This window comes from Mus caroli, unplaced genomic scaffold, assembly GCF_978045245.1.
Source record: "Mus caroli unplaced genomic scaffold, Mus_caroli_1 scaffold_12, whole genome shotgun sequence".
Classification (NCBI taxonomy): Eukaryota; Metazoa; Chordata; class Mammalia; order Rodentia; family Muridae; genus Mus; species Mus caroli.
In genome coordinates, this window is record NW_028227267.1 from 52,655,197 (window position 1) to 52,681,285 (window position 26,089).

General features: G+C 44.3%; 1 protein-coding gene across 2 annotated transcripts in view; it reads left to right on the forward strand.

The window, feature by feature from the left end:
* Positions 1–26,089, forward strand: part of Parp4 (poly(ADP-ribose) polymerase family member 4) — an 87,004-nt gene that overhangs the window by 40,557 nt on the left and 20,358 nt on the right. For both annotated transcript variants that reach the window (XM_029469183.2, XM_085828670.1), the window contains exons 18-30: positions 1,280–1,444; positions 1,935–1,981; positions 2,214–2,292; positions 4,049–4,186; positions 8,169–8,364; positions 9,890–9,957; positions 11,731–11,918; positions 14,817–14,916; positions 16,449–16,619; positions 16,837–16,917; positions 21,557–21,637; positions 23,067–23,162; positions 24,827–24,949. In XM_029469183.2, coding sequence (XP_029325043.1) covers positions 1,280–1,444; positions 1,935–1,981; positions 2,214–2,292; positions 4,049–4,186; positions 8,169–8,364; positions 9,890–9,957; positions 11,731–11,918; positions 14,817–14,916; positions 16,449–16,619; positions 16,837–16,917; positions 21,557–21,637; positions 23,067–23,162; positions 24,827–24,949 — 1,533 coding nt within the window. The remainder of the gene's footprint in view (positions 1–1,279; positions 1,445–1,934; positions 1,982–2,213; positions 2,293–4,048; positions 4,187–8,168; positions 8,365–9,889; positions 9,958–11,730; positions 11,919–14,816; positions 14,917–16,448; positions 16,620–16,836; positions 16,918–21,556; positions 21,638–23,066; positions 23,163–24,826; positions 24,950–26,089) is intronic.

A 26,089-nucleotide genomic window follows, 5' to 3' on the forward strand; every position in this document is an offset into this window, starting at 1 on the left:
TCCTGTTGGCCTGGCAGAATTACGCTCTACCTGATAATAAGAGGGCCAGGGGTGCTGCTTTAGCTAAGTTCTACTTTGTGGGACTTCATATTTCCTGAGCAGTCTTAGTAGATGGTTGATGAGTCCATTTGTTAGCCTCAGTCTTTCCTGTGTCAGTGGCTCAGGCAGCAGAGGGCTGACCTGAAGCTCTGGACTGTGATAGCAACATACCTGTGACTCTCAGCACTCATGAAACAGAAGCAGAGGGATCAGAAGTTCAAGGTCATCTTTGCCTATACAGTGAGAGTGAGGCAAGTCCTGGATATATGAGACTCTGAAAGGAGGGAAGGGAAGAAGGGAGGAGAAGAGGGGTGTCTTAGTCAGGGTTTTTATTCCTGCACAAACATCATGACCAAGAAGCAAGCTGGGGAGGAAAGGGTTTATTTGGCTTACACTTCCATATTGCTGTTCATCACCAAAGGAAGTCAGGACTGGAACTCAAGCAGGTCAGGGAGCAGGGGCTGATGCAGAGGCCATGGAAGGGATGTTCTTTATTGGCTTGCCTCCCCTGGCTTGCTCAGCCTGCTCTCTTATAGAACCAAGACTACCAGCCCAGGGATGGTCCCACCCACAAGGGGCCTTTCCCCCTTGATCACTAATTGAGAAAATGCCTTACAGCTGGATCTCATGGAGGCATTTCCTCAACTGAAGCTCCTTTCTCTGTGGTAACTCTGGCTGTGTCAAGTTGACACAAAACTAGCCAGTACAAGGGGGAAGGGAGAGGAATGAAAGATGTGTTTCTGTCTTAGCTGCTCATTAGATTGCCAGCTTCTACAAAAATTATCAATATTCCATTCAAAGAATGTTAAGTACTTTTAAAGTACAATTTTAAATTTAAATGTAAGGGTTTTTAATGAGTAGATTAAGCATAGTACAAGTTTAGAGAATGCTGCTTTCTACAGCCATTGGGGAGCTAGTGCCAACTGTCATTAAGACCAGAGAAGTCACAGGTCCTTCCAGGAAGGGTTGCATAGAGACACTCATGTGCTACAGTGTTTGCACCTGCAGGGTGGAGTCCCTCGAGCAACTTTCTCAGTGGCCAGCCTCTTCTCTTGCCTCTCTCAGATATCACTCTGTCCCCATTACTAAGGAATTGTTCCTGAGTTCCCCTTCACACTAGTAATGGTATATCACCATTTTCTTGGGAAGAACTTGACTGATTGTCATTGATCACTTTGGTAATACAAGGGATTAACTAGCAAAAAGTGGACATGCTTCTGAGCAGCTGTTTGTATTTCAGGATGTTTTCACTGTAAGTGTTGGAAACTTACCCCCTCGGGCTAAAGTTCTCATCAAAATCACCTACATCACAGAACTCAGCATCCAAAGTCCTGTGGCCATCTTCTTCATCCCTGGCACTGTAGCACCCTGGCAACAGGACAAGGCGTTGAATGAGAACCTTCAGGTGGGTGTGCTTAACATGAGATTTGATGGAAGCCAGGTGGCGCATGCCTTTAGTCCCAGCACTTGGGAGGCTGCGGTGGGCAGACCTCTGAGTTCAAGGCCAGCCTGGACTACGTAGTGAGTTCCAGGACAGCCAGGGCACCATAGTAAGACTTTGTCCCAAAAAAACGAAAAGTAAAATAAAGGGAAGGATGCTGGAGAGATGGCTCAGTGGTTAAGAGCACTCACTGCTCTTGCAGAGGGCCAACACCCTCCAATTCCAGCTTCAGAAGATTCAGCGCCCACTTCTGGCTGCTCAGGGACTGCACACAAGCACCTAGTACATACATACATGCATGTAAAACATCCATACACATAAAGTTTAAAAAATAAAGAAATCTTTATGGTAATTGTCAGAGGTGTCCCTGAGATCATTGAATTTTAGAAGTTAATGTCATCTCCTGGCCCAATGCTGTGTGTCTCACTATTCACATACACTTTTCTTCTAACAGGATACAGTGGAGACAATTCGTATAAAGGAAATTGGAGCAGAGCAAAGGTTAGTGCCTAAAATATAAATCCTGTGGATTAACCTCTCCAATGGGCCTTGGCTTTATAGCTTAACTTCTCGTTTGCAATTGTTAGAAATGCTGGAGTATAGTTCGGTGCTAGAAAGCTTACTTGTAGCTCTGGCTTTGATTCTCAGGGCTGCAAAGAAGGAAGATTGCTTGAAACAACTGCAAGTGGAGATTTAAGACCTTGTACTAATATGACCTCTTCATTGTCCATAGCTTCTCCCTGGCTATGTCCATTGAGATGCCCTACATGATTGAATTCATTTCCAGTGACACACATGAACTGAGACAAAAGGTCAGTGAATCACTTGCTTTCTGAAGAGCTCTTAGCTTCCCATTGATTTTATTGTATCAAAAATATGTGCACATGGTATAAAGGTATAATATATATATAATATATAATAATGTATAATGCACACCACTTGGGGAGCAGCCATTTGGCTGAGTCACCTACAACTTCACAGTTATTCATCCTCCTAAGACATTAACAGCTTTCTGTGTTGCTGCTCCCAGTCTGCTTGTGGCCTCACCTTGATTCTCTTCATTGTGAGATCTTAGTTTTCCTCAGCAGTGGAAGTCAGTGCCTGGGTTTAACTGTTTGAGAACAAGTCCTCCTCACTGGCTACCATCCTCACAATTAGTCCCACAACTCTGTGGCTTAAAACATCAAGCAGTTTTTATTCTCAGGTTGATGTGGCTTGGTTGGGACAAGATGGTCTAGGACCACCTGGTCGCACAGGGCTCCTGGCCTGCATCAGTTTGTATGGTCACTGTGCTTGGATAGCCCAGGACCCTCAGGTAGTGAGATATTTAGTTTCTTTAAAACAAAGAAATATTGTAAGAGGAGGTTTTTGTTTTAATCCCAGGTGTGTGATATGGGGCTGTTTGATACTGTCCACAGCAGCTGACTATGTTTGCCTCATGCTCTAGCAAGAGCATGGTTTTGCCAGTGACAGGTAGTTTCTGAGATTATGTGACATTTGGAATTCTGGGGACTTTTCAGAGGGGATATAAATGCTAGGGCCCCGAGAGGTTTGGGTTGTTGGCTGTAGGTTGTTGGCTGTAGGTTGTTGGCTGTAGGCTGTTGGCTGTAGGTTGTTGGCTGTAGGTTGTTGGCTGTAGGCTGTTGGCTGTAGGTTGTTGGCTGTAGGTTGTTGGCTGTAGGCTGTTGGCTGTAGGTTGTTGGCTGTAGGTTGTTGGCTGTAGGTTGTTGGCTGTAGGTTGTTGGTTGTTGGTTATTGGTTGCCATTGGTCTCACGTAAAAAAAGAAATATGACATTAGATATACTGACAATATAGAGAAAACTTGCACCAAGAAACTGCAGACAACAATAACATCGCCCTCTTCCTACCCTGACTTCATTTGGAAATTTCTTTCCCTCTATCCTGCTTCCTCGCCTACCCAAAGTCCACCCCATGTTCATGTGGTGGTGGGAGAGCCCCTGTCAGCAATAAGTCAAGGCCAGCCATACAGTGTGCTGTTGTCTCCTGCTTGCATCACATTTGCCTGTGCTATTATTGATCAAAGGAAGTCACATGGTCAGCCCCGTTGGTGAGTTTATAGACGCCATTCCCAAGCAAGGGGTGCTCCTTAAGTCCCTGCAAAAGGGTTAATGTCCTAGAGCACAGAGCCATGTGGTCATTTTACAGTGTTGTCGTCATTATTTTAACTTTATCTACATCTTCAAAAGCCATTTTATATTTAAGAATTAAAAACCTTAAAAACAAAGTCTAATTCCAAAGCATCTCGTGAATGTTAGGTTTATTTTTTCAGGTTCTGCTTATGTCGTGTGCTTTCTGCTATATCCAGATAAATATGCAGAAGTAACTGTCTCAAACTTAAGTAGATTTGTAGTATACATCAACTGTAGAGTTTGAAGGTAACCAGTATGATAGTGGTCATTCATGGTTTTGGACATAGTACTGCAGTGTTGATTCGTAATGGAGTTATATAGATAATGCAAGTATTTACCGCTCGTCAGGCCAGCACTCACAGACAGGATGCTGCTATTCTCTTGTTTACTCCGTTGTGTGCTTGTTTTGTGTTGCAGAGCACAGACTGTAAAGCTGTTGTTAGCACTGTGGAAGGCAGCTCCTTGGACAGCGGTGGATTTTCTCTCCACATTGGTTTGCGTGATGCATATCTCCCAAGAATGTGGGTTGAAAAACATCCAGAAAAAGAAAGCGAGGTATGTTCCTTCTTACTTGGGAGTAGGAAACACTGCCAGATGTGGCAGTTCACTTAGAGAAGCTAAGGCAGGGGAATGACCACTAGTTCAAGGCATGCCTTGGTGACATAGTAAGAGAATACCAGCATACATACACACACACAAACACACACACACACACACACACACACGTGTACATGAAATAGCTGGGCATAGATATTGCCAGAGTATCTCCACTGGCCAGCTTTTAATATTGACACAAAGACTATTTCTTTATGGCTGAGACTGGCTGCCTCTCAGCTAGCTCATATAACTTCAGTTAGCCCATTTATTCTAATCTATGTTCTGTCCTGTGGCCCATTACCTCTTATTCAGTACCAGCAGCTGTTCCTTCCTCTGTGTCTGGCTGGTGACTCCCCCACCAGATTCTTTCCCAGAGTTCCCAAAGATGAAGTCTGGCCTTTCATTTCCTACTTCATTTCCTGTTGGCTCTTTATTAAATCAATCAGAGGTGATGGAGAAGAATGTTTATGAAACACTGAGACAGGTGATGCTTCACAAAAATAATAATACCAAAGTCTGGCTGGCACACTGATACAGAAATCAACATTTGCAATAATACAAAGACAACCTTTACACAGCGCACAGGAAGATTATCCCAACACACAGTGCCTCGTGCCTGTCAATCCCAGGCCATGGGAAGTAGCAGCTAAGGGAAATCAGGAGTTAATGTTGTCCTTACCTCAAAATTTAAGACCAGCATGTGCTCAATAAGAACCTATCTCAAGCTGGGTGTAGTGGCATACGCCTTTAATCCCAGCACTCGGGAGGCAGAGGCAGGCGGATTTCTGAGTTCGAGGCCAGCCTGGTCTACAAAGTGAGTTCCAGGACAGCCAGGGCCAGGGCTATACAGAGAAACCCTGTCTCAAAAAAACCAAAAAAAAAAAAAACCTGTCTCAAAAATATAACAATAATAATAATAATAGAAAACACGTATTTATTGGGAAAAAGTATTAATAAATACTCTATTGAAGTTGAAAGTTCACTTTTTGAAACAGGGCCTTTCTTTGTAGTTCAGCCTGGTCTCAAACTTTCTTTGTATCCCACACTGGCCTTGAACTTGTGACCTCCCAGGTACTAGAACTACAGGTGTATGCCACTCCATTCAGTGTTAGTGAGGTGAAGGTAGCTCTTGGTCCTTGTTTCCTAGAAGGAAAAAAGACAGTATAATGGTGCACACAGGTTAGCCAGTTTGTTTAGCACGCCTAAGCAAAGCAAACACTCCAAAGAAATTGAAGTGGGCTGCCCAGAGGCAAGCAGCCCAGTGCCTTTTTTTCATGGATTTTCAATGTTTTATGAACATTTAGAGAGTGGGGGTAAGGTGACCCTTCCCTTCCCAAATCCTGGTAGCTCAGCCCTTCCTCTTAGGGTATTTCTTCCTATGACCTAGAAAAGCCCCCTGGTGAGTGTCACAAATTACAGCCTAAGTGTCGCTATGCTGCAAGGACATTAGTCTTTTAAGGGCACAGACTGTGCCTTAGTACACACATGTGTGAAAGTGTCCTGGTGCCTTGGTTGCTGATGTTTCAAGAACAACCTGACTGTAGCTTCAAGGAGGCTCACCACAGGGAGCATTTGACATGCCAGGAGATGAAGCCACCAAGATGTGGCTGAAATGTTCCTCAGTTACATGGAACCCACACGGTGGAAAGAGAACTGACTTCTGCACTTGTCCTCTGCCCTCCACGTCAGCACATGTCATGCACACACATGAAATAATAAATAAAGGCCAGAGAGATTGCTCAGCATGTAAAAGTTCTGGCCTCCCAGCCTGACCACCTGAGTTTAGATCCTTGGAACCTACATGGTGGAAGGAGAAAAATAACTCCTGTAAATTGTTTTACAGGGATTACCACCTCAGACTTCTATGTGTACAGTGGCATGCATGCACTACACACACACACACACACACACACACACACACACACACACACAATAAATAAATAAATAAACAGCAAACAAAAAAAATTTTTAAAGATTTATTTATTTATTTATTACATGTGTGTACACTGTAGCTGTCTTCAGACACTCCAGAAGAGGGCATCAGATTTTTGTTACAGATGGTTGTGAGCCACCATGAGGTTGCTGGGATTTGAACTCATGACCTTTGGAAGAGCATTCGGTGCTCTTAACCACTGAGCCATCTCACCAGCCCCCAACAAAAATGTTTTTTAAATAGATAAAATTACTTATGGCCATAATACAATTGTGTGCGTTTGTAACAAATAATTGCTACTTCATTTACAATTAACGTGAGCCTTGGGACCGTCTGGTGGCTGAGCAGGTAAAAACAGGCACCCAGAAGCCTAAAGACCCATGTGGTAAAAGAGAACAGACTCCTTCACAGTGTCCTCTCACTCCACACGCATGTGACTGTACATACATGCACACCAAATAAAGAAACAGTAAAGTAAGCTAGAAATAAGGGAACTGTAATAAACATAACTTAAGGGGCCGGAGAGGTGGCTCAGTTGTGAAAAGAGCACTGGCTGCTCTTCCAGTGGACCCAGGTTTGATTGACAGCACTCACGTGATGACTCACAATTTAGGGGATCTGACATCCTCTTTCTGTCTACATGGGCACCTGGTATACACACGGTACATAGATAACCATGCAGACAAAATACCCATGCACATAAAAAATAAAATTAAAACAACTTAAACTGAAACTTATGAAATGGCAGAACTTTGTTGTGTACTGGTTAATAAGCAGTCTATGCATTGTAAGCAGTACAGCATCTCTATTCCTTTTAGAATAGTGTGTGATTGACAGAGATGATTCATAGATTCATTCTTTGTACAAGGTCAGATCCTGTGGTTTGTTTTTTTTTTTAATAGTCTATATTTGAGGGACCAGGGTCTTGTGAAGCCCAGGCTGGCCCAAAAGTCATTAAACTTCTGACCCTCTTGCCTCTACTACCCATGGGTAGAAATCACAGGGATTACCCCCTCCAGTTTTATGGAGTGCTAGAGATCACACAAAGGCTTTGGTGTGTTCTAGGCAAACACTCTACCAATGAACCATATCCCAGACCCCTGTGTAGACCCCTGATTCTTTGGGCATTTTCATCCCACGTGTTTGCATCTTTATCTCTAACATTCTACTCTATTTGAATGCCTAGGCTACCCCTCCCAAGCACTAGTCTGTCTTTTTTTTTTTTTTTTTTTTTTGGTTTTTCGAGGCAGGGGTTCTCTGTGTAGCTCTGGCTGTCCAGGAACTCACTTTGTAGACCAGGCTGGCCTCAAACTCAGAAACCCGCCTGCCTCTGCCTCCCAAGTGCTGGGATTAAAGGTGTGCACCACCACTGCCCGGCTTGTCTGTCATTTTATTATTAGAAAAATAATAGCTCAGAATGGAGGAATATCCCTGTAATCTAGTGCTTTGGAAGAATAGGCAAGAGAATCAGAAGTTCACCGTCACCCTCGGCTACATAGCAAATTTTAAGTTAGTCTTTGTTACACAATGGAGACACCAACTCGAAAGAATAAAAAGAGAGATCTTACCCATTTTGGTTTGGTAGCATTAGTTTACTAGAAGGTTTTCTTGTGTGTGTGTGTCTGTTTGTGTGTCTGTGTGTATGTCTGTGTCTCTGTGTATCTGTGTGTGTGTGTCTGTGTGTGTGTGTCTGTGTGTGTCTGTGTCTCTGTGTGTATATCTGTGTGTGTCTGTGTCTATATGAGTCTGTGTGTCTGTGTCTGTGTGTCTGTGTGTGTTTGTAAACATGTGCCATAGAGAGCATGTAAAGGTTAGAAGAAAATTTTTGAGAACGGTTCTCTGCTTCCTTCCCTGTGGCTTTGAGGCCTGAAGCCACAGGGAAGTCAGACTTGAATAGAAGGCATGTTTACCTGCTGAGCCTCTCACAGGTCCTAGAAGCTTTTGGCATTGAGAGTATTTTCTCATGTAAGCTGCGAGAACCTCTGATCCACTGTCTCCTCCCTTTAGGCCTGCATGCTTGTCTTTCAACCGGAGCTTGCGGACGTCCTCTCTAACCTCCATGGAAAGAATGAAGTGATTATTTGTCTTGACTGTTCCAGTTCCATGGAGGGTGTGACATTCACTCAAGCCAAGCAGGTTGCCCTGTATGCTCTGTCTTTGCTGGGTGAAGAACAGAAAGTCAACATTATGCAGTTTGGCACAGGTTAGTGCGCTGTCCCTAGTCCTTGACACAAGTACGTGCTGTGCAGACTGGTGGCCGACAGAGCCTGGCCTCATCTGTGCAGTTAGAGACCTTACCCTGAAGCTGAAGCACAAAGCTCTGAAGTCAGTGCCTCTTGGTGAAGATCTGCCTGGACCATTTATAAACTCGATAGTCTCTTTGGCACCTCTGTTAACTGTCTTGTTTTTTGGTTTTTTTGGGTTTTTTTGTTTTGTTTTGTTTTGTTTTTGTCTCACCTACATGCTAATAGCCCCTACATCATAGTCTTGCAAGGGCAGAGATAATCTGTGCCAAGGATTTTAAGCTTTGCTATACAGTAAGTGAGACACAAATGTGACCAATGTAATAATCAACTGAACAAGATACAACAACCTTTGCTTATTTAATAGGAAAGTCCAAAGAGTCAGGACCGCCATTTGTAATCAGCCCTGTCATAGTAAACATGTCAGAAATGGGCTCTGGCAGCACCAAGCCAGCACTGTTACTAGAAGGTCAATGTCACCTTCCAGGAAGGAGGGCAGAGACAGCTCAAGAACATGGCAGGGCAGAGCTGGGAGTGGTGGCTCAAATCCATGGCTCAGGTTAATGACTTAACCTCTAAGTAGAAGTTAGATAAAATGGCTTGAAACAGTTTGGCTATGCCATACTACTTGAATATTAGCTAATGGTATAGGGATTACAAGAATAATCTCAGGGTAGCCAGTCATATGGCTAATAGTGCCTTTGAGCCAGGCATGATGGCTTACTTCTGTAATCCCAGCATTCCAGAGACTGAGGCAGGTGTGCTAATAAGAGAGCCCAGACTATATTGTGAATTCCAGGCTAGGCTGAACTACAGAAGAAGACCCTGTCTTGTAAATAAGGCATCTCAGGAGTGAAAGAAGGTGCATAGAGTCGAGTCAGGGTGGTCCTGCCCAATGAGAGTCATCTTCTATGTATCTGTTTCCTTTAACAATGAAGCTGGGTGGTTATGCCAGGAACATGGGTCATATAGTGATGGCAGGCACTTTGCTGGGGACTCTGCCCTGCCTGGGCTGAGCTGCCTGTACCACTGCTGTGACTTAGATCTTGGTTTGCATGCGCAATGCAGAGATCTCTTCTGCGTGGAGCTTGACTCAGAGCATCTTATATAAAACAGCTTATAGAATGTACTTGAAATGTGTTTTTGTGTGCCAAAATGTGTATACATGGTTTTCTGAAAAGGAAGCATACACATTAATATGTAGCACTGCTTATGGTAGAAACAGTCGCCTTGGTGTTCACTAGTGGTCAGTCTGTGGGTGTTTAATGGCAATTTATCACACCTTCTTTTTTGTTTGTTTGTTTGTTTTTTGTTCGTTTGTTTTTCGAGACAGGGTTTCTCTGTGTCACCTTGGCTGTCCTGGAACTCACTCTGTAGACCAGGCTGGCCTCGAACTCAGAAATCCGCCTGCCTCTGCCTCCCAAGTGCTGGGATTAAAGGCGTGCGCCACCACGCCTGGCTATAACACACCTTCTTATTATACAGGTTACAAGGAACTGTTTTCATATCCTAAGTGCATCACGGACAGTAAAATGGCCACAGAGTTCATTATGGTAAGTGACATGTCCTCCCCTCCTGTGTCTTCGCGAGGCTTGAGTGATTGGTCCAGGACCTGGTCCTCGAATGTTCTGTACACTGGTGGATGCAAGTGAGCTTTTCTACAGATGCATGAGATAAACCTACTTGTAAGGAGGAAGGTCTCTGGTCCACACTTGCAGAGGTCTGTTTGTAGTTGCTTGGCCCTCTGGCTTTGGTCCTTTGGCAGCACAGCTTACTACAGCAGAGGGAAAAGGGTCATTCGCCTGAGGGCTCAGAAGCAAAGGAAGGCAGCAAGGAGCCAGGGGCCCAGTATCCCCTTCTGTAAGGGCACACAGCCCCAATCTGAATCCTAGTACACTAGGTCCCATCAACTCCCAGTAGCACCCACAGGCAGGTATAAAGCCTTTATGGGATAGGAGATGTCAGTTATCTGACCCACAATGGTGGCCTGTGATGGTGATGGTGAGGATGAGGGTGATGGTGAAGATAGTAGTAGGATGTTGGTGATGATAATGGTGCTGATGATGGTGCTGAGCATGATGGTGACAATGATGGTGACAATGATGGTGATAGTAGGGATGCTGCTGCTGGTGAGGATGCTGGTGATGCTGGTGATGGTGATGATGAGGATGATATGACCTTTCTTTAATCGCAAGTTAACAGCAGTGAAAACAGAAAAGTCAAACCTATAATCTCAGCATTCAGCGGTAGAGGCAGGAGGATCAGGAGTTCAGAACAAGAAGGTCAGCTACCTCGTAAGTTTGAGGCCAGCCTTAGCAGTGTCTGTCTCAAAAAAAAAAAAAACTTGAAAAGTGGATGTTGAGATGGCTCAGTGAATAAAGGCAGTGGCTGAGTCCCACTCTGGGACCCACGAGAAGGAAAAAACTGGTTTATGCAAGTTGTCACATGACCTCTACCAAGGTACCTGTGGGCCTCCCCCCCCAAAACATATAAATGCATGCACACACATACATACATACTTACACACATGCACACAGACATACACACATGCTTGCTTCAGTGAATAATGAATTCCTGATAGGTGTCCACAGTGACAGAGAAGCTAGAAGTAATAAGCCGATGTTATAAAGAGTTTACCAATAAACTTGCTAGTGATATAAAGTTACACAGACAGAACTTAGCTAAGGGAGCCTTGCCTCCAATACGCCTGGAAGATAAATAGTACACTAGCCAGGCTTGTTAGGAGCGGCAGGAACATAACAGCAGAGCTGGCTTCTGATGTAATCAAGCCTACCAAGGCTATGTTTCCGTTAAGCTTTGTCACCAAGACTGCCATCTGTTATCCTGTTTCCCATATCAAAAAGAGCATCAGTCTGCCAGCCAGGCAGGATGACCCTGGCTAATGACCCTAAAAGTACAACGCCGATCTGATTCAAAATAATTGGGACAATAGTTTTGCTGTGTAAATCTCTCATTTGTCCAAAATGGCTAAGCTTCCGCTTCTGTCCCTTAAACATGTTTAATTGCTCAGAGTATAACTTGGAGCTGGGCCCTAACAGAGACTTACAGATGATAGCATATGCAGACTATGATAGCTGAAAATCTATCAAAGCTGTAAAAGATTTCTGTTCAGGAACAGTTTCTCTTTGGACATTTGCCAGACCAGATCTACAGTGTTATTAAAAAGCTTTTTCGTCATTACTCTGTGGGTGCTTGGGGGGCTGAAGGGAGCCTTAATTCGTCATGACGGCTGGGGTGTAGAGGTTATGTTCAGCCACAGTTAACGATGGATGGACCTTAAGATTGTGACACTTGATCTCCTGCAGTCTGCAGCACCTTCCATGGGGAACACAGACTTCTGGAAAGTTCTTCGCTATTTAAGTCTCCTGTACCCTTCAGAAGGGTTCCGGAACATTCTCCTCATATCTGATGGGCACCTCCAGAGTGAGAGTCTGACACTGCAGCTTGTGAAAAGAAATATCCAGCACACCAGAGTGTTCACCTGTGCTGTTGGGTAAGTTTCAGAGATCGAATCACCATTGTGACCAAGGTAGCTGGTGGACAAGTCTTTAGTTTGTCTGGGAACTTTGCAAGCTTGGAAGCTGGTATGAATACATGAAATCTGTATGTTGCAGAGGAGCTGAGCTCTTGGCTTGGGACCACGCTGCCAGTGACTCACAACCACAGGGACCTCGGGCAGGCCGTTTCATGTGTAAAACAGGGCTTCATGGGACTGTTATTTAGTATAACAGTTTAGATGACTAGCTTGTCCTGAGCAGCCTGGCACAGCTCCCTGGGGCTGATTTGCACATGTGCATGGTTGGCAATGCCTGCCCTTGGGGCTGCCACCTGCCTCACACCTGCTGCACACCTGCCTTATCCCTCTCCTGTGCTATCAGTTTTCTGCATTTGCACCTTTGAAGCCCTGAGGTCACAGTCTTTCCTCACATTGTTGGATTGTAGTTGGCATCTGTGTAAGGAAAAGGCCAGGAGAGTCTCCTGCTGCTCTAGCAGAATCCCTACCTGGTGCCTGGCCATGAAGCCCAGAGATTCTTCCTGCACAGCTTCCTCTCCTGGGCACCAGGTGTCCCTCTTCTGAGGCAGGATGTGAGGCAGATTCCTGAGGAGGTTTGTAGACTGCTGTGCTGTCCTCACAAGTGAGCCCTGACTACAAGCTCTGGGCCTCAAGGGTCCAGAATATCCATGATACCTTCCCAGTCTTTCCATCCCTGCCTCTTCATAGCCTCTGAAGGCACTCTACGGCTACTGATGGTAAAAGCGGAACTGTGTGCTCCAACAACAACTCTCCATGCCTCTGTTTAGTTTTTCCCCTTTGTATCGGTTGTTTTGGTTCATTTTAAGACAAGGTCTCACTCAGTAGCCCAGACTAGCCAGAAAATTATTATGTAGACCAGGCTGGCCTGAATCTTGAGATCCTCTTGCCTCTTGAATGCTAGAATTACAGGCATATGCCTCCGTGCCCAGCACGGCTGATATTTTTGTTTTGTGACAAGGTATCTGCTCTTCCTGCCTTTACCTTCCAAGTGTAGAATTACCGATGTGTACTGGCACACCTGTCTGGTCAGTACTGGGTTTGAACCCAGGACCTTGTACATGCTAGGCAAACACACTACAAAGTGAGCTACATCCTAGCTCTTTAGGCAACTATCTTTATCAAGTATCATTTTGATATCTTTGAAGTTTTTTGTTTTGTTCACAGTTTGGTTTGTTTAAGAAAGGTTTCTGTGTAGCCCAGGCTGTAACCAAGGAGCCAGGCGGTGGTGGCCTATTATCCCAGCACTCGGGAGGCAGAGGCAGGTGGATTTGTGAGTTCGAGGCCAGCCTGGTCTAGAAAGTGAGTTCCTGGACAGCCAGGGCTACACAGAGAAACCCTGTCTCGAAAAAAACAAAAACAAAAAACAACAACAACAAAAAAGTAACCAGGGACATGCTTGGACTCCTGGTCTCCTGCCTGCATCTCACAACTGTGCCACCAAATCCTGCACCTTTTGCTGTTGCCATTACTGTGGTTGTTGTTTGTTTGTTTGTTTGTTTTTAAGTGTGGAAGTATTTGGTTTTATTTATTTATTTTACTTTATTTTATTTCCTTTTCTCTGTATATCCCTGGCTGTCCTGGGTCTCACTGTATAGACCAGGCTGGCCTTGAATTTAGAGATCTGCCTGCCTCTGCCTCCCAAATTCTGGGATTAAAGGAGTGTGCCACCAACTGCCTGACTTTATTTACTTATTGTTTAATATTTCTGCTACAGAGGTCTCTGCAAATACCCTGGCCAGAAAGAGTGTCATTTGTGTGAGGCAAGAAAAAATCTGCTTCAACACAACTCAGTAGCCGGAGTTGGTCTGAAACAGGAAGTTTATTTTAGGCATATTTAAGCACAATACATTTTGGGGTGGAGGAGGTTCTTGGTGTAACACAATCCTGTGTGTACAATAAAACTTAAGGCATAATTACATCGAAGCTCTCACATGTTATCTTAAGGGCTTGGGGAGCCATTGTGGCCACCATCATTCAGATAGCACAGAGGTCACCAGACTACTAACATCTCCATTCCCAGCCTTCCGGGCAGAAAACCGGTTGTGCATTTCTTCCTCTGAAGAGATAATACTGCATGTTTAACAATCCTGGGTTTCCCAATGCTTATCTGTACACGGACTTTGCGCCCTCTACATTTTGCCAGTGCTTTACTGACTCAAGAGCCCCACTCGCCTTGGGTGTGCCCACCCATGAGCTGCACCCTAACACATTTAATCTGTTTATCTCAGGAACAGAAGAACAAATTCTTAACTCATTTTTCTTGACATTGTTAACATCTATTTAGCAACTATGTCTAGAATGGCTTGAAAATTACTGGGTGTCATGCCACAAATTTATAATCTCAGCTCCTGACAAGATGAAGTAAGAAACTAAAAGCTCAAAGCCAGCATAGGCTACTAAGTAAGACCAGTCTAAAAACTAACTCAGCTGAGCTTGCCATAATGTTACATACTTGTAAGAGGTGGAAAGATTGCCCCAAGTTCAAGAATAGCTTGGTAACAGAGTGAGACTCTTGAGAGAGAGAGAGAGAGAGAGAGAGAGAGAGAGAGAGAGAGAAGAGAGGGAGGGAGAGAGAGGAAAGAGGGAGGGAGAGAGAGAGAGAAGAAGGAGGAGGAGGAGGAGGAGGAGGAGGAGAGAGGGAGAGAGAGAGAGAAGAAAGAGAAAATAAAATAAAATAAAATAAAATAAAATAAAATGAGGCAGAGGCAGAGGCAGAGGCAGAGGCGAGGATCTCTGAGTTTGAGGCCAGTCTGGTGTAGAGTGTGTTCCAGGACAGCCAGGGCTACATAGCTACATTTTTCAGCCCTGTCTGAAAAAAAAAATTGTTTTTAATTAAAATGTATGAAATGTGATCAGTTCCACAGCAAATCGTCACATCTTAAGGACCTTGTCTCAGTGTGGTGCTGGAGTGTTTGAATATTTTAACTCAAAATCTAAGCACAGTTGGAAAAAACAGGTATGTGGGTTTCTTTTTTAAACATCTTGCCTGTACTCGTTTGTTTACATGTGGAAATCCTATCTCCTTACAAGTCAGTAGCAACTTCTATCTTTTGTGAATAGACAAGACTGACAAGGAAGCCAAAGCTTTTGAAACATTTTCTTTAATAATTAGAAAGGCCAACCCGGACATGGTAGTGCATGTCTGTATTCTCAGCACCTCTCTTCCCTCTGCCCCACAGCACCTGGATTACAGACGTGACCACACCCCATGCTAGTTCTTCATTATGATCAAATGCACACAAGATTTACAGATCCAAGGTTGTCTAACCATCATTTCCAGTCATTTCCAGAGCTTAGTCACATCTCCAACAGGAAGTATAATAATGTGACATAAATTAAATATACTAGTAACTCTGTTTGCCTCCTGCCTTCAGTGCTGGACAATATCTACTCCATTTCTAGTCTGTATGAGTTTGCCTTTTCCAGATACTTCTAGATAGAGGCATAAAACATTTGCTCTTTTGTGTCTGGCTTATTAATTTATCATAATAGTCACAAGACTTATCACTGTGTTGTGTTGCTGACAGAATTTTTTCTTTTCATTTTAAGGCCAAGTATTTTATTATTTTTTAATTGTGTTTTGGGAAAAAAGGAATCTCGTGTAACCCAGGCTGAGCTGAGGGTGGACTTGATCTCTTAATCCCACTGCCTCTATTAATCTAAGTGTTGAGATTACAGGTGTATGCCACAGTGCCCATCTTAGCGATGAAAAATAGTGTACCAAATGTTCATATAGGATTATTCTATCACAAATAGAGTAGGTGATAAAGAGAGAGATAGACAGACAGAGAGGTGCACACACCTCATTATATCTGTTAACCTATCAATGAACTTGGCCTACCCCACCACACGCCGCTGTGATGTTGCTTGCATCAATGCTGGCTCACAGTATCTGTTGAGCCTTTCCGTTTGTTCAACTTTGGGTTTGCACTCAGAAGTAGAAGTCTGTTTTCCATGGCAGCTGTACATTTCCCACTCCTGCTGCCAAGGATCCAGAGCTTCCCAGCTTGTGTGACAAATGCTTCCACTGTTGTGCTATCTCCACAAGCTGAAATAGAAAAACTTAAGTATATTTATTTAAGCTGACGGCACCTTTAATCCCAGCACTCGAGAGGCAGAGGCAGAGGCAGGCAGATCACTATAAGTTTGAGACCTGCCTGGTCTACAAAGCAAGTTCCAAGCCAGCCAAGACTATATATTAAGACCTTGTCTCAAAATAAAACATCCCCACCCCACCCCTGGAAAAATGCCCCATTACAGGAAGGAAAAAAACCTGTAAAATTCTCAAAGACACAATGTAAGCTTCTACATGTTAAGTATTTCTGTGGTTTGTTGAGTTTATGGTGCTAGAGATTGAAGCCATACCACTGTTTATACAGGGCAAGCACTCAAGTGGCCTACCAACTGAGATGTATCCCTGGCTGGCTTTTTGTTTGTTTGGTTTTAGATACTAACATTGAAGGGGAAGTATTTTCTCTTGTATTATAGATAGAAGCTCAAATGACCAGGATACGTTCCCCAAGTTGCCACTCTGTCTCTGTCAAATGGCAGCAGCTTAGCAGAGATGCCCCCGAGCCACTGCAGGCCCCGGCGTGGGTGCCCTCCTTGTTCCACAATGATCGACTCCTGGTCTACGGCTTCATTCCTCACTGTACACAAGTAAGAAGAGCAGAGTTCCTTACAGTGTGGGAAAGACTTTCCCCTTACCCCCTCCCCTTTCCCTCTTCTTGGCATTGTGGTTGCCCTCTGGGTATCCGGCTGGAGAAGCTCCTGATTTCTCTTGGGAGGGGAGGGTGTCACTAGAAGGGTGGCTATTACACTAACACACACTGGGAGCAGAAACACTAACAGAACGTGTGTCTTTCTCCTGCTTCAGGCAACTCTGCAAGCATTCATCCAAGAGAAAGAATTTTGCACAATGGTGTCAACTACAGAGCTCCAGAAGACAACTGGGACTGTAAGATTCACATCTTAAACTGCTGGGCTGCAAGCAGGGAGGGCTCTTCCACTTCCGGGCATTCACAAGCTTAGGCTATGGACAGGAAGTTATAATTGTCAGTTTTCACATGTAAGTTCCATGTCCTTCCTGTGTTGTTCTGTGCTGATACATATGTCAGTAGACATATGGAGAGTGGTCAAGAGGTTATCTGTGCAACTGGGATGGAGACACATTCCTACAAGAGGATCTCCATCTGGGAGTCCTGGATCTGTCCATGGGTAAGACTAGCTTGCAAGTAAACATGTGTTCCTTGTAATTGTGTGGACAGACTTATGACCCCAGCACTTGAGAGGCAGAGGCATTAGGATTGGGAATTTGGAAGGCCATCCTTGGCTACAAAGCCTGTTTGAGGCCAGCCTAGGCTACATGGAACTTTACTCAAAACAAAATGTGATTGTTTGGTTTCTATTGAAGCATTCCTCCTGCCTCAGCCTCTTGAGTGCTGATACTACATTCATGCACCACCACATCAACAAAAGTTGTCCCAGACCCCCTGGGTAAGGGCAGAGCACCATAAAACTCCCCAGTTCAACTGCCAATGGCAAATACTGTTCTTCATGCTACCTACGTGTCCAGTTTGTCTGAATTGGAGAGGAGGTGAAGGTTCCCTAAATCCTTTCTCAGGACTCAGGGTTCATGTACTGTTGATCATTATTACAGTGAAGGTCCAAATTACAATTCAAAGGTCTTTTCTCTCTTGTTTTTCTAACAGTTTTTAAATTTTTTATTCTTTTGAGAATTTCACACGCGTACTGTATTTATATAATTTCTATTCCTCCATCCCTCTCCAACTCATTACTCTCTCCTGAACTCATGACCTCTTCTGTAATTATTCTCTCTCTCTCTCTCTCTCTCTCTCTCTCTCTCTCTCTCTCTCTCTCTCTCTCTCTCTCTCTTTCTTCCCCCTCCCCACGACTCACACACACACACAGACTATTGAGTCCATTTAGCATTGCTTTTATGTGCACATGCTTAGGGCTGACCGCGTGGAACTGAATAATCTGTGACTCATCCCTAGACAAGACTGACTCTCTCTTTCTCAGCAGCCATTGACTACCTATAGGCTTTCATCTAGGTGTGGTGGTGGTGTCATGTCGGTCTTGTTTAGACAGTCATATTGTTGAGATCTCACGGGTGCAGCTTCCCTGTTATTTCTATAAGACACTCTCTAACAGCAGGCATCCTGATCCTCTCGCTCTTACAGTCTTCCCACTCCCTCTCCATGGTGTTCCGTAAGCCTTAGGTGCAGAAGTTCTGTTGTAGACTGTACTGGTTAGTCTTGGCCAACTAGACACAAACTAGAGTCACCTGTGGAAGGGACTCTCAACTGAAGGATTGCCTCCATCCGATTGGCCTGTGGAAATGTATGTGCGTCATTTGCTTGATGAAATGTTGGGGGCAGGGGAGGGGAGGCATTTTCACTGTGGAAACTGGGCCAGAGATATAGAAAGGTAGCTTAGCAAGCCAGGAGACACAAGCCAGTCAGCATCATTCCTCCCTGGTCTGTGCTTGAGTTCCTGCCTCCGGGCTTCTGCCTTGGCTTCCCTTAGTCACTGGCTGTAACCAGAAAGCCAAATAAATCCCTTCCTTCCCAAGTTTCTTTTGGTCAGTGTTTTATAACAGCAATGAAAAAGCAAGCTAGGAAGTAGACATGCCAATCAGGCACCGCACAGCCACTTACTCTCAGGATTCGGCCAGTTAGAGATCTCTGCTGCAAAAAGAAGCCTCTATGATGAAGGGTGGGAGCTATACTTATCTGTGGGTATAAAGCTGGGTGTTCAGACATTAGTGTAGGAATGGCAGTAACTGGCTCTCTTCCATGACCTTCTTTAGGTTTTGAAGTTTTTATTATAGAGGACTTTCACCTCCTTGGTTAGATTAAATCCCTATAGTTTTCTTTTCTTTTTTTCTTTTTTTTTTTTTTTTTTTTTTTTTGGTTTTTTAAGACAGAGTTTCTCTGTGTAGCCCTGGCTGTCCTGGAACTCACTCTGTAGACCAGGCTGGCCTTGAACTCAGAAATTCGCCTGCCTCTGCCTCCCCAGTACTGGGATTAAAGGCGTGCGCCACCATGCCCGGCTTATAGTTTTCTTTTTTGGCAAAATGATGAATGGGCATTTTTTAAATGAGTTCTCTCAGCTTGCTCTTTACTAGTATGTAGAAAGACAACTGCTTTTTGTCAGTTGATTTTGTGTCCTCCCACATTTCTGAACTGACCGGAAGCTTCCTCTCTGGGGACTTGGTCACATAATATTAGAAGTGCCAAGCAAGCTGCCAAGGGAGAAAAGCCATAGTCTAGCCAGTGTTTAGAGCTTTTCCTTGGCTTTGCTTTCATTTCCACAATCACTTCATAGAACCCTGAAGAGCATACACTTAGCCTGGGCAAACTGTGGGTTCAATCCTAAATAACAACAAAGGTACTCTTCTGGGCATAGGCCGAGAGCCAGAGCCTGCTTTCTCAGGAGGATCAGCTGGCCTTGCTATGTAGACAAGGCCCTTGACCTCCTGCATCTATCTCTTAAGTGCTGGGGGTTCAGGGGAGGCATGCCCAGCTTCTTTTGATTTTTTTTGGACTTTTTTTAATTGAGGATTTTGTATATGAAGATATGTTTTGATCGAATCCAACCCTTTCCACACGTCATTCACACCACCACTTTCCCTGTCAAGGGCATGTGTTCTTTTTTAAACCCATGAGTCCATTTGCTGCATGTGCATCAGTATAGGATCATCTACTGGGGCATGAGCAGCCCACAGAGCAACATTCCTGAAGAAAACTGACTCTTCTGCCTTCCGTAGCCATCACTTGCCAACAGCTCCTCAGCCAGGGAGGGAGGCCGGGGGGGGGGCGTTCCTGAGCTGGTCCCTCACCAATGCTGGTATTTTGGCCAGGTTGACCTTGCGGGTCTTGTGTATGCAGTCAGAGCTGGCCTGTGTGCTTGTGTGCCACGTCCCTGTCCTGTCCCCAAAGCACTGATTCACACCAGCCCTTCACTACCTCTGCCCGCTGCAATCTTTCTGTCCTCTCTTCTGGGGTGATCCCTGTGGATCTGTGTTTTTAATCTTTGCATTTTTATTACATTTATTTACTCTGTGTGTGTGTGTGTGCACACACACGCGTGGAATGCATGCCACAACATTAGTGTGGCATTCAGAGCACAACTTGCGAGAATCAGTTCTCTCCTTCCACCATGTGGGTCCCAGAGATTGAACTTAGATCCTCAGGCTTGGCCATAGGAGCTTCTACCCATTGAGTCAGTTCACCAGCCCTGTGTTTTTATCATATCAGCCTAGTAAACTTCACAGTGTACCATAAACCCTATGATCTCATTTACTTTTTTTTAAGTGTGTGGGGGGGTGATAAACAATGCACAATAAATAAATTAATAAGTTGTTTGCTTTTAAGAATACTGTCTAGCCCTTGGGCATTTTTGTTTGTTTGTTTGTTTGTTTTTTCTTTTTCTTTTCTGGATGTTGAGGGGGCTAGGACAGTCCACTCAGCTTTGGATACACTAGAACTTACTTGCATATTCTTGACTACATGAGTTCAGCCTAAGTTATGAAACTGTATCTCAATTTTTTAAAATTTTTCTCACTTGATTTTTTTCAACACTTTGAACAATGTAATCTCAAGAGGCACCACAATCCTGTGTACAGCTCTGGCTACAACTGCTAACCATAGCTCTTTCTGTGGAGAACCTCACATCCATGTGCTCTACTGTCCCTTCTTCTTGACGTTTGGCTTTCTTTTATTTTGTCTTGTTCTATTTTTTACAGAACCTCATGTATCCAAGGCTAGCCTAGAACTTGATTTGTAGCTGAGGTTGGCCCTGAATTTCTGATCCTCCTGCCTCTTGTCTCCAAAATGATGGGATTGCAGGCATGCATGTCCACACTTGGAAATGGTGCACTTCTTAAATTACATGTTTATTCCTGTTATTTTGTGTGTTTGCATGTAGGCACGAATGCCACAGTGCACTGTGGGGGTCAGAGAGGACTTGAAAGTTCTCTCCTTCTACCTTGTGGCTTCTGCAGTCAAACTCAGGTTGGCAAGCTTGGGGGCAAGGACCACCCACTGAGTCATCCTGACAGCTTTCAGTGCCATTACTAATGATGAAATTGTAAAACAGAATTATTGAGATCAGACATTGACATTCAAGTTGGTATGACCGGCATGGTGTAAGACAATCTACTCAAACTTGCCAAAATGGCTCATGCCTGTAATCCCAGCATACAGAAGGCAGAGGCAGCAGAATCATTATGTTCAAGCAGCCTATGTAGGGTAGGAAGCTGAGGACATGGTTCAGTGGGTAAAAGTGCTTATTTTACCATGCAAACCTAAAAACCTCAGAGGAAGGTAGAAGGCAGGACACTCTCTGGAAGCCTGATGGTCCACTAGCCTGGCTAACGCAGGAACAAAGAAGCCCGGTCTGAACTATGGTCAAAGGGCGAGAAATCACACAGGCTGTGCTTTGACCTCCTTGCATACACTTTTAGCATGTCTGTGCCCCACACATGAGCAAACACACACATGCACCCACATGTCTCTCACACACATGTAAAGCCAATTTAATTCCTTTCCCCCTTTGCTACTTAAACACAGATGATTCACAAGCTGGCAGCCCGGGCGCTAATCAGAGATTATGAAGACGGCATTCTCCACGACGATGAAACCAGCCACGAGGTCTGTTCTCCTAGTAAAAGCCAATATGCACTGTGCTCTGTTACTCCTCGATCGATTGACTCATAGGAATATAAAGTAGTATAACTGAATAAAGAAGAATGTGAGGGTGGGGCATCCGGCGTCTGCAGGGCCAGTCCCGGGGTGTGGGTGCTCCGTGGCTGTTTGCTGAGTTCATTAGTGAAAGAACCAACAACAGTGACTGTCAGAGAGTTCTGTGGTCTTCCCCCATGAGAATAGCCTAGAGCAGGGCTCAGAGGATGCTCGAGGAGTGCTGACAATAGCCTCTCATCTCCTGCGCTGTAATGAAGCAGCTCAGGGTCAGGATGGTGGTAAGATGCCTCAGGACACTAGGCAGACTCACACTCGCCTTGTTCCCTCCTTGATGGACAGAGGAGTGTCCTGGCAGACCCATCTTGGCCAGCTACTGTGACAGTCAGGCCGTGTTCTTCAGTGAAGTTTGAGAATTAATGTTCAATGTCATGCCTGGAAGGGATGCCAGGGTACCATGTAGGACTCACTGGCTGCCACAACAGGTAGCATGTGGCCCTGTGTTTTCTCTGCTTGTGACCACCGGATTAGGCTCTCTGTGTCCCCTTTGACTTGAGGCCCATTTAAAACCTAGTGCATCTGACTAGCTGTGCCTTAAATAATCTTAAACAAGTTAAGATACCTGTACAATTCTTCAACTTCACAGTGGGAGCCATAGATGTTGAGAGAAAGAGGAGGTTCACAGCATGTGAGAGCACTCTGGAAGCTGCTATATAGCTGTATACTATATAACCGTATACAGGAGGCTGTATAACTAAATTGCTTCTATGATTCAGCTAAGTGAGCCATCTCAAGTCACAGGAAACACATGTAATCTACCTATGATACTTAGACAGGACTCCTGACTCAGAGTATAATTTGAAATACCAATTATGAAGTTGTTTACTTGAGGCAGAAGAGACAGCTGACTTGGTAGTGAGTGGGCTTGCGTAGCATGCACAAGGCTCTGATTCAGTATCTAGCACTGTGTTACCAGGTATAATGGTGCACATGTGTAATCCCAGCACTTGGGAAGTTAGAGGCAGAAAAAGCAGGGGTTCAGGGTCAGCAACAGCAACATAGCTGAGTGCCAGGCCAGCCTTAGATACTTGAGATGCTTTCTCAGAAGAAGTGAATGAGCCAGGAGTGGTTCACACCTTTAATGCTAGCACCCAGGAGGCAGACGCAGGTGGATCTCTGTGAGTTCAAGGCCAGCCTGGTCTACATAGCAAGTTCTGGGGTACATAGTAAGACTATCTCAAAAAATAATATGTTTTGAAAAAAAAGAAAAGGAAGGAAATGAATACATTAAATGTCTTATTCATCACAAAAACCACTTTGGATTATTTTACAGCCTTTAAGCTCATTACATATAAACTGACATAGTTTCATTCTTTCCTAGATGAAGAAAAACATCATGAAATCTCTGATTATCGAACTCAGTAAAGAAAATTCTCTTATTACACAATTTACAAGCTTTGTGGCAGTTGAGAAAAGGGTATGTATTATTGTTCATTTAAGATTAAACTTTTACTTAGTCACTTTGGGGCTGGAGATATGGCTCAGCCAGAACCCAAATTCAGTTCCCAGCACCCACAGATGGCTAACAATAGCAACTCTACCTCCAGGGTATCTGGTGTCCTCTTCTGGCCTCAATAGAGACCCACACATAAATAAAAATACTTTTTTTTTTCTTTTTGAGATGGTGTAGACAAGGCTGGCCTAAAACTCACAGAGATCCACTTACACAAATCTCTGCTTCCCGAGTGCTAGGATCAAAGCTATGTGCCACCACACCCATCTTAAAATACTTAAAAAAAAAAAAAAAAAAAAAAAAAAAAAACCCTCACTGTTGCCGGAAGTGGTGTATAGGCATTTAATCCCAGCATTTAAGAGGCAAAGACAGGTGGATCTCTGTGAGTTTCAGACCATACAGGGATACAGTGAGACCCTATCTCAATACACAAACAAAAAGAAGGCAGAGGCAGGAGGTGGTTGAGTTCAGCCCAGGCTACACAGGAGTCAGAGACAGGAGGATTGCCATGAGTTGGAGGGTAACCTGATCTACATTGTGAGTTCTAGGCCATCCAGGGCTACATAGGGAACATAGGGAGACTGTATACAAAGAAAACAACAAAACCCAGGTCACTCTTGCCCTGAGTAGCAGTGACCAATCCAAGGCTATTAAGGGGAAAGTAGATAGAAGCTGGGAGGTAGGAGCCAGGGCTAGCACTTGCCATATTCCTCTCAATGTATCGTGTGTTGTCCTAGTTAGGTTTTATTGCTGTGGTAAAACACACCAACCCAAAGCAATCTGGGGAGTAAAGGGTTTCTTCCACCTTAAAAATCATAGCTTTTCACTGGAGAAAATCAAGGCAGGAACCTAGAGGCAAGCAGAGGCCATGGAGGCTTGTCCCTCCTGACTTGCTCAGCACCACCTATAGTAAACTGGGCTCTTCCAAGTCAGTCACCAATCAAGAAGATGCCCCACAGGGTTTCCTACAGTCCAGTCTGATGAAGGCATTTTCTCAATGGAGGGTCCTTCTTCCCAGATGCCTCTAGGTGTGTCTAACTATGTGTGTTAGTATTTTCAGTATTTTGATTACTAACTATCTGTATGTATATTTTAAGGTATAAAAGCAGGGCGGTGGTGGCACACATCCTAATTCCAGGGGAGGCAGAAACAGATTGATCTCTGAGATGAAGACTAGCCTAGTCTACAGAGTGACTTTCAGGACAGCCAGAGCTACATATAAAAACCCTGTCAGAAGAAAAGAAAAGAAAAGAAAAGAAAAGAAAAGAAAAGAAAAGAAAAGAAAAGAAAAGAAAAGAAAAGAAAAGGGAAAGAAAAGAAAAAAAAAGAGGACATCTATAGTTTGGGGTTGGGATGTGGCAGCTTACTATATAGCTAATCCCCAATACACAATCATGTACAAAAAATACTATAATTTGATTACCTTTTTAAAAATTTCTAGATTTATTTTTCAGATTGATCCTTAGGCAAGCCTGTGGGGCATTTTCTTGATTGATGGCCAGAGACATATGATCCAAGTATACCCCCAAATGTTCTAAACCCAATATCCACAAGGCTTTACAATATGTTAATTATTTAATATGATAATATCTTTTTAAAAATTGTAACCCAATTGTAATCCTATATAGGACGTTAATGAGACTCCTTTTGCTAATGTCCCAAATATTTCGGAACTTGTTGCCAAAGAAGATGTTGACTTTCTACCATACGTGAGTTGGCAGGAAAAGCAACCAGGGGCCTCCATATCACAGGTAAGTACAGTCACCAAAGCCAGCCAGCCATTGCTTAACAATGGAGGTGTATTCTAAGAAGTATGTTAGTAGAGATTTCATGACAACGGAGTCAGAGGTGGCCCCACCCCACCCCAACCCCACCCCAGTTGTTAGAGAACCCACATGAAGACCAAACTGCACATTTGCTACCAATGTGTAGATGGCCCAGATCCAGCTGCTGTGTATTCCCTGATTGGTAGCCCAGGCTCTCTGAGCCCCCATGGCCCCAGGTTAGCTGGTTGACTCTGTAGGTCTCCTTGTGGTGTTCTTGACCCCTCCAGATTGCTCACTTCTATCCCCCCTTCCATAAGACTCCCCAAGCTCCATTATGTTTAGCTGTGGATGTCTGCATTGGCCTCCATCCACTGCTAGATGAAGCCTCTCAGGAGACAGTTACGCTAGGCTCCTGTCTGCAAGCAGAGCAGGGTATCAGTCACAGTGTCAGGGGTAAGAATATACTCTTTTTTTTTTTTTAAAGATTTATTTATTAGTATAAGTTCACTGTAGCTATCTTCAAATGCACCAGAAGAGGGTATCAGATCTCATTGTGGGTGGTTGTGAGCCACCATGTGGTTGCTGGGATTTGAACTCAGTACCTTTGGAAGAGCAGTCTGTGCTCTTACCCACTGAACCATCTCACCAGCCCAAGAATATACTCTTAAAGGATGGTTTATGAAAGAGTCTGGGAGCTCAGTGTGACGCACACACACATCAGAGTTGTCCTTAGCTGCAGGACAAGTTCTAGGCCAGCTTGGGAAACATTAGTTTCCGCCTCAAAGGAATAAGAATGAAGGCTGTCGATGTAGCGCAGCGGTAAAGCCCACTCTGCGTGAAGCCCAGGCTTCCTACTCCAGCACAGTTAAGTAATACTAGAATGAAACAAGACTGCCGAGACGCCTCAGCAGGTCAAGGCACTTGCCACCAAATCTGATGGCCTGAGATAAATCCCCAGAACCCACGCAGTGGACAGAGAAAACCAACTTCTTCAATTTGTCCTCTGGCTTCTACACACACAAAATAAACAAGTATAATACAGAAGAATTATAGGGCCAGGGGATGTTTCAACAGTAAAGGACATTTGCTGCTACTCTTGCAGAGGACCCAGGTTTGATTCCCAGC